Source organism: Mus caroli, chromosome 11, assembly GCF_900094665.2.
Source record: "Mus caroli chromosome 11, CAROLI_EIJ_v1.1, whole genome shotgun sequence".
NCBI classification, from domain to species: domain Eukaryota; kingdom Metazoa; phylum Chordata; class Mammalia; order Rodentia; family Muridae; genus Mus; species Mus caroli.
The window spans coordinates 64,257,200-64,266,174 of record NC_034580.1 but is presented as its reverse complement, the minus strand read 5'-3'; the positions used below and the strand labels follow the sequence as shown (position 1 = coordinate 64,266,174).

Below are 8,975 nucleotides of genomic sequence, written 5' to 3'. Positions count from 1 at the left end.
GGTAAGAGCACCCGACTGCTCTTCCGAAGGTCCAGAGTTCAAATCCCAGCAACCACATGGTGGCTCACAACCATCCGTAAGGAGATCTGGCGCCCTCTTCTGGAGTGTCTGAAGACAGCTACAGTGTACTTACATATAATAAATAAATAAATCTTAAAAAAAAAAAAAGATTCTGTTTCAAACAACCAAAAGACAAAAGGAAAACAAACAGAGAAAAAGAAACTAAAAGATCATAAAGGTCCAACCCCAGGCAAATATAATATTCTCCTTCCCATTGTGCGGGGACCTAAAGCCAGATGATGCAGCCAGACAAGCAGAGCTCGTAGCTCAGGCTAACCTCACATTCACTACATAGCTCAAGCTAGATTGCTGTCTTCTTGTCTGGTTCCCTAGTGCTAGAATTACAGGTGTGCCTCCACCCCTGCAGGCTTGTAGCTCTGATCTTTTTGAGTCAGGGTCCTACTACACAGCTTAGTAGGGCCTTTAATCTTCCATCCTCTTGCCTGAGTCTCCCAACACCACGTTTAGTAGCCATCCAGTGTTCCATTAGACCTATGCACCCTAGTTAAACCATTACTCTTAGTCATTTTGCTGTTTGCCATATTTCATTCTCATGCTATCCCTGTGATAAATACCATAAAGCTGACACGGAACCGTGCAGTGTTGCCTTAAGCTAGAGCTCTGTACAGGTAAAGCATCACTAAGAGTGGGTGGGATTGGGCAGAGGTGATGGCTCAGTGGTTCTGCTCTTCCAGAGGACCAGGGTTCGATTCCCAGTACCTACATGGCTCACAACTATCTTTTTGGTTTTTCGAGACAGGGTTTCTCTGTGTAGCCCTGGCTGTCCTGGAACTCACTCTGTAGAGCAGGCTGGCCTCAAACTCAGAAATCTGCCTGCCTCTGCCTCCCGAGTGCTGGGATTAAAGGCGTGCGTCACCACGCCCGGCTGGCTCACAACTATCTTTAACTCCAGTTTGATGGGATCTGACGCCCTCTACTGGCCTCCTCATGCACCCAGCACACCAGTTGTGCACAGACATATATGCAGACAAAATACTCATACTCATAAAATAAAATGAAAAATTAAGGTTAAAATGAAAATTAAGTAAGAAAGAATAGTAAGGGTAGAGAACATTGCTTATATTTCTAATACACAATACGAAGTTTTTCTAACCAGATTGTAATATGCCCTTACATTAGCAATAAAGGGATTTTCCAGACTAAGGACTGTCAGTTTACTAAGTACTAACAAAAACAGATAGTAAATGATGTCTTTGTCAGTTTTTATTTATATATATATATATATTTAAAAAAAAAAGATTTGGTTGTGAGCCATCATGTAGTTGCTGGTAATTGAATTTTGGACCTCTGCTCACTCCGGTCAGCCCCACTTGCTCTGGCCCAAAGATTTATTTATTGTTATAAATAAGTACACTGTAGCTGTCTTCAGACACTCCAGAAGAGGTCTCCAGATCTCATTACAGATGGTTGTGAGCCATCATGTAGTTGCTGGTAATTGAATTTTGGACCTCTGCTCACTCCGGTCAGCCCCACTTGCTCTGGCCCAAAGATTTATTTATTGTTATAAATAAGTACACTGTAGCTGTCTTCAGATGCACCAGAAGAGGGCGTCAGATCTCATTAGAGATGGTTGTGAGCCACCATGTGGTTGCTGGGATTTGAACTCAGGACCTCTGGAAGAACAGTCAGTGCTCTTAACCTCAGAACCATCTCTCCAGCCCCTGTGTATCTTCTTTGAAACATCATTTACAGATGGTGTGGGCTGCCCGTCTTTTCCTTTTTGGGCTCTTGGTATTGTATCACTGATTCCTCCACATCCTGTCCAGGAAAGAGCTTTGTTAGAAGATTGTCTATTTTCTCTTCTTTGGAACTCTGTGATTCCTCTTCCTCATCTTCCAGGGATACTGGGAAGGACTGGGCGGAGTCTCCAGCCCCAAGAGCCTCGTCTTCGCTCCTCATTGCAGGCTTCAGCAGGCTCATGGTTTCCACGGGGATAGCTTGTTTTCAACCCAATCACTTTGTTCCATAGCAGCATTTTGTCAGTTTTCCTTTCCTCCTGTCCCTGGGTTCTCATAACTGCTGTGCCAGTTGACTGCCAACGGCATCTCCTGCTTTAGAGGGGGCAGCTTCCTAGGCAGTGGGCTGTGGACCTTGTGCCCTTCCCATCCCATCCTTGCGCCCAGATCTTACTTGTTTCCTTCATTCACCTTCCCTTTGAGGTTGAGAATACCAGGGAATGCATTTTCACAGCCACCGGCAGAAGAAATATTTCGGGGAAGATAATGGCGCACCGCTCCCCCCTGTGACACATTCTGTTTTCATTCTCCGAGGCAGGGGAGTCTGTTGATCCTTCCTTTAAAAGCTAGAAGAAGCCTGCCATTCGGTCTTCCCAGCCTTCTGGCACCTCATCTCCCAAGTCAACCCTTATAGCCGTGGATGGGAGGACCGCCCATCCTCACAGCTCTGACACACCCTGTCTCTCTGTTCTCCTCAGAAGCCCTTCTTTCTCTCCCGAACGATGTTGACTGGACTGGCAGATGCCACGTGGACGGGGGAGCACGACATGGTCCTGGAGCACTTTGTCCAGGATCCCGCGGTGCCTGCCCTCACCATCTTCATTGACCCCATCTTTGGGTTGAAGCTGGAGCTGGGCATGCCTGTGCAGGTGGGTACCCCACTTTCCAGGCTCTGTGGAGCTGAAGCTGCTGCATATTGCCCTCATCCGGAGTCATGTTCCCTTCTGTGCCCACGGCTCGTGGAACCCCACTCTTAACCTTTGAGACATCTCTCCAGCCCTAATTCAAACTTGCAGTGCAACTCGTGATATTAGTTACTTGGTAGGATGCCTGTCTAGCACAAAGGAAAGCCCGCAGTTGGTCGGTCCCTAGCCTTAAACAATTTGGGAGTAACAGTCCAAGCCTTTAAATCTAAGTATTTGGAAGCTAGAGGCAGAAGGATCAGAAGATCAAGGATTTCCTCGGCTTTACTGCAAGTCCAAGGCTGGCCTGGGCATATGAGACCCTGTCTCAAAAAACACTGTTTTAAAATAATGTATATCTAAGCCGGGAGGTGATGATATACACCTTTTATCCCAGCACTCGGGAGGCAGAAGGCAGGTGGATCTCTATGAGTTTGGAGCCAGTCTGGGCTACAGAGTGAGGTCTAGGACAGCCAGGGCTACACACAGAAACCCTGTCTCAAAAAAAACAAAACAAAAACAAAAACAAAAAAACCCAACCCCCCATATATATATGTGTGTGTGTGTGTGTATATATATATATATATATATGCATATATGCATAAAAATATCAACAGTAATGATGAAGAAAGTAATAAAGGAGATTCATAGACATAAGAATCCTTTATTAAACTATAGTAATTAAAACAGTTAATACTAGGCCAGGAGTATAAATGATGAATAGCAGCATTAAAGGAATGTATAAAAATAGATATGAGTGGGCTGGAGAGATGGCTCAGAGGTTAAGAGCACTGACTGCTCTTCCAGAGGGCCTGAGTTCAATTCCCAGCAACCACTTGGTGGCTCATAACCATCTGTAATGGGATTTGATGCCCTCTTCTGGTGTGTCTGAAGACAGCGACAGTGTACTCATATACATAAAATAAATAAAATCTTGAGAGAGATCCATTTAACCTGCTACAACAGTAGATGAGAGATTTTACTGTATTTTCCAGGTTAGGGTGACTAGTTTAAACTTCCTTTAAAAAAATGACTAGGCACAGTAGCTTAGTGGGACCTTCAGGAGGCCCTGCACTCAATCCCCAGCACAGAAAGGGAAAAAGAGTCATGTCTCTCGGCATCCTGACTTTAGACTCCAAGGAGTGTCTCCTCCTGCCATGCCCACGCCTTTCCCCACTGTGATGTTCTGTGTCCTGTCACTCCGTTAGCCAAAATAAACCCTTCTTCACTGGGGCAGGGGTAGGGGTGAGGGTGGGGGAGTCCATGACCCAGTATCTGATAAAAGGGGCAAAGAGTGAGACCTGGGACATGAAGGCAGCTCACAGCCCAGGATCCACAGAACCCAGGGAAAAGGCATAATCGAATCTAGTGAATTTTAAGCTCCAAGTCCCTTCTCTCCCCGCACTTGGTTGGGGGAAAACCTTGGAGCATTCCAAACATCCCCCAAGAGGTTTGTGATTTAACAAAGATTTGCTATTGCCTTAAATTAGCCTTAACCACGTGCCCCTCCTAACACAAGTCTCTCAGGCTACAGAAAAGAGAATAACATAAAATACCTAATCCTTTCACTTTACCTTCAAGAGGCAAAATAAACTGGCCTCTCCCAGTGGGGCATCAAGAAGTCGCCCACAGTGTGCTAGAGCCAAAAGAGCGAATTGACAAAGCTGCTCAGGCATGAGCAAAATGGGGCGAAATTGCATGGCAACGGCGGGCACATTATACCAAGGACAAAGGGAAGGGAAAAAAAAAAAAAAAAGAACAAAGCCGTACAGGAGGGAGATCTAACCCAAGGAAGGAGGCTCCTCACAACAGCCACAGCGCGCAACTCGATACCAACACGAATTCAGTCTCTTAAAAAGGCAGACAAGATGATAAAAGGTGGAAAGAGATGAAAGGGGGAGGTGGGGCACGGATCTTAGGGAACGAATAAGGCAGCGTGCTACAAAACCAGATGAGAAATGGCGGGGAACTGAATAGCTGTGGTTGAAAATCCGTCACCGACTGAGCGCAAGGCTGAGGCAGCCGCCGTTCATGAGAAAGAAAAGGCCGGACACATTAATGCAATTAGGGAGACGCGAATAGACACGAGGGATGGGCACAGCCCAGCTGCAGGAGTAGACAGCCGTCACAGTGTGGATTTAGAGAGAACATACAAAGAATTTTCCTGAGATGCACAAGGAACAGCATCTGGGAGTGAGAAGGATGCACTGTTGCTGCTTATCGACGGCCTCTCATGGTTAATGTCAGCGTGCATTTTAGTTTCAGCACTGAAATGTAAGGATGCCAGTTCTGGGGAACATTATGGCGTTCCACCGAGAACATTTAGCTTCAACCCAATAACAAGCATCTAGATAAATCCAGATTAAGGGACATTTGAAAAACATCTGGCTTGATGATTCTTAGACTGATTGATAGTACAATGTAAAAGAGAAAGCCGGACATGATGGTACATGCTTGTAATCCTGTCACCTGAGAGGCTAAAACAGGAGGACACACACACATACACACACCCACACACACAGAGGATAGCAAAGGATGGGAGTTGTTGAAATGAAAGGAGGTTGTGGGAAACAGAGGCAGGAGTATTAGGAGTTCCAGGCCAGCCTGAGTATGAAACTGTCTACACCCTACCAAAAAAAACCCTAAACAAGCCGGGCGTGGTGGCGCACGCCTTTAATCCCAGCACTCGGGAGGCAGAGGCAGGCGGATTTCTGAGTTCGAGGCCAGCCTGGTCTACAAAGTGAGTTCCAGGACAGCCAGGGCTCAGAGAAACCCTGTCTCNAAAAACCAAAAAAAAAAAAAAAAACCTAAACAAACAAACAAAAATGCACCTCAAACACCACACACACACACACACACTCACTCACTCACACACACACTCTCACACACACTCTCACACAATCACACACACATTCACACACACACACTCACACACACATTCACACTCACACACTCACACACACTCTCACACACATTCACACTCACACACTCACACACACACAGGCTAGGCATGGTGGTACATACCTTTAATTTCAGCATTAGGGAGGTAGAGGTGGAAGGATTCTGTGAGTTGAAAGCCATCCTAATTTATGTAGCAGTGTATTCTAGGCCAGGGCTTACATAGTGAGACCCTGTTTCAGAAGAGAAACAGCAGCAACAACAAAATAAGACTACAGATGGCCCTGGGCGGGGTATGGATGGGGAGGAAGAGATCCAGCTATAAGTGACATCATTTGCACAACTGGGGGAAGTTAAATGTTAGATAAAATTTTCTATTACCATAATTACAGTAATTTTAGAAGATACAGGCCAAGTATTAAGGGTGTGGCATCTGGATGCCTGCAGCTCACAAAGGCTCAGGTGTAAAGAGGGAACAGACAGACGGAGCATTGACATTGAATCCAGGAGGCAAGGATATTTTGTTAACTTTATTTTTCTTGAGAATTTTCTACGAGTTGGAGTTTTTTGAAAATAAAAATTGAAAGAGCTGGGGGTGGTGGCCCAGGTCTGCAGTCGCAGCTGCTAGAAAGCAGAGGCAGAATTTCTGCAATCGTTGAGTTCACAGTTGAGACGCAAAAAAAAAAAAAAAAAAAAAGAAAGAAAAAAAAATCGAACATGTGCACATGCGCACAATTGAATATGGTTCAGTAGGTCATGGAATTTTCTACACAAGCCTAATAATCAGGGTCTGTTCCCTGAATCCTTGGTGGAAGGAGTGAAATGGCTCCCCAAAGATGCCCTCATCTCTACATGTGTGCCATGACAAAACATGCATACACTTGCGTTCTCTCTCTCTCTCTCGTGCACATGTGCACACACACAGACACACACACATTATCATCATCACCATCTCCATGATCATCACGACATAAAATAAATAGAAAGTTGGGTAGCAGTGGGCTTTCATAGTAGAGCTTATACTTAGCATCTGTGAAGTTAAGGAATCCGTTCCCAGCATGGGAAAAACAACAACCACAACCGCAAAGGATCATTCGGGGTGTCCCTGGGTGAGAGACATTTATCTGGAGCTTAACAATCCTCACAGCAACTTCAGATTCTTCTTATTCTATTAAATGCAAACAAAATTAGATGTAAAACCTTTAAAAAAAAGGGGTTCCCCGTTATCTCTATGTGTGTGTTGATCAAACATTTTCATCTCTGACAAATACTGGAGCAAACCCTTTTTTTTTTTTGGCTTTGTCTTCTAAGTGAGAAAAGCTACAGACTTGTGAACATGGGCTACAGAAGCTCTCAGCCCAGGTGAAAATGAATGGTAAATGCCAGTCAGGGGGAAGGGTACACAGACTGAAGCTCGGTGTGAGGCGCCCACCTGTAACCTTGCCCCAGAGGGACAGGCAGCGGATCTCAGTTCAAGGTTACCCTCAGCTATGTAGTAAGTTCTAGGACAATTTGAGACCCTGAAAAAAAAAAACTGAAATAAGAAAGCCTAGAAAAGCCAGGTGGTGGTGGCGCACGCCTTTAATCCCAGCACTTGGGAGGCAGAGGCAGGCGGATTGCTGAGTTCGAGGACAGCCAGGGCTACACAGAGAAACCCTGTCTCGAAAAAAAAAAAAAAAAGAAAGCCTAGAAAAGTTTTTCTTTTTTCTTTTGTTTGTTTGTCTTTTGAGACAGGATTTCTCTGTGTAACAGCCCTAGCTATCCCGGAACTTACTATGTAGATCAGACTAACATGGGAACTCACAGAGCTCCACCTGCCTCTGCCACTGGAGTGCTGGGATTACAGGTGGGTGCCACCACCGAGGCCTAGACAATTCTGACTTGCAGTCTTCCTCCTGGATCTCTTTTACTTCTCCCTGCTTTTTCAATGGCTGAAATAAAATCTCTATTCTATCCTGTCCACTTACCCACTCAGCCAACACATCTATTGATCATCTACCATTGTGTTAGACTCTTAGTTGAAGTTGAACAAAATAAAGTCTGTGCCCCCAGGGCATGTTTTATCCGTCCCCCTCCACAACATCTGTGGCTGTGGCATCTACATCAGGTAGGGACAGCACTAAGAGCTCAGCCTGCCTCTCCCAAGGGGAGCCTCAGAGACCTTTGGGCATCCTGGAGACTGAACTCTGGTCTCTCGCCTGCAGACGCAGAATCAGATTGTGTACTTCATTCGACAAGCCCCAGTTCCCATCACCCCAGAGAACTTCGAGGAGACGGTGCAGTACGGGACGGTGCGGGGTGCCTACATCCCAGCTTTGCTCCGGCTGCTCAGCGGTGTCTATGTCCCCCAGATTTTTATGAATAAGTCTTGGCCTGAGAGCATCCGGAATCATTTTGTTTCACACCTGCATAGGTTTTTGGCCTCTCTGACAGGTAAGCAAGAGGCTGGCGTGGCCGGCTTCTCCATGCTGGGGTTGAGAGGCGCTGGTCAATTCATCAGTATCAGCTTCCCCTCCCCCCCAGCCCCCGCTGGCACTAAGGCCTCACATGTGCACAATCTCTATCACAGATCCACACCACCAACTCTATTACTAACATTCATTTTAAAATATCAAAAGTACTTCTTTTCAGCACTGAGATCAGACTGGAACTCACCTTGTTGACCAACCTGGCCTTGAACTCAACAGAGATCTGCCTACTTGTGCTTCCCCAGTTGCTGGGATTAAAGGCATGCGCCAACAGGCACAGCTATGCTGAGTGGCTGTTGCATGATAAAGTTCTAGTCCCAGCCTTTAAAAGACTCTTTGGAGTGAAATCTCTCTCTGCGTACCACCCATATGCATGTGGTATGGAAGTGTTTAATATGAGTGCACACAAAAACCCAGGCATGTTGCTTCCACATTTCCTGACTTGGGCTGAGAGTGTAGCTTAGCTGCCAGAATGCTTGCTTAGCATGGACAGAGCCTTGGGTTCAAACCCCAGCATTCTGTAGCCCTGGGGGATTGTGCACACATCTGTAATCCCAGCACTCAGGAGGTAGAGGCAGGAGGATCAGAAATTTAAGTTTTAGGCTAGCTTAGGATACACGAGACCCTCCCTAAGAACAGCAACATACAGTAGAGGCAGATGTGGTGGTGAACGTCTGTGATTCTAGGACTCAGGAAGCAGCCGAAGTCAGGAAGATCAGAAATTCAAGGGGATCTTAGACTACATAAGACCCTTTCTCAAAACCAAACCAAATCCGGCTTAAAGACTAAAGGTTTACCACGCCTTTAATCCCAGCACTCGGGTGGCAGAGGCAGGCGGATGTCTGAGTTCGAGGCCAGCCTGGTCTACAAAGTGAGTGCCAGGACAGCCA

At 46.1% G+C, this 8,975-nt stretch overlaps 1 protein-coding gene across 1 annotated transcript in view; it reads left to right on the top strand.

Moving 5' to 3' along the window:
* Window positions 1-8,975, top strand: part of Dnah2 (dynein axonemal heavy chain 2) — a 130,752-nt gene that overhangs the window by 15,465 nt on the left and 106,312 nt on the right. Inside the window, exons 4-5 of the mRNA XM_021176049.2 lie at window positions 2,516-2,686; window positions 7,822-8,050. Coding sequence (XP_021031708.1) covers window positions 2,516-2,686; window positions 7,822-8,050 — 400 coding nt within the window. The remainder of the gene's footprint in view (window positions 1-2,515; window positions 2,687-7,821; window positions 8,051-8,975) is intronic.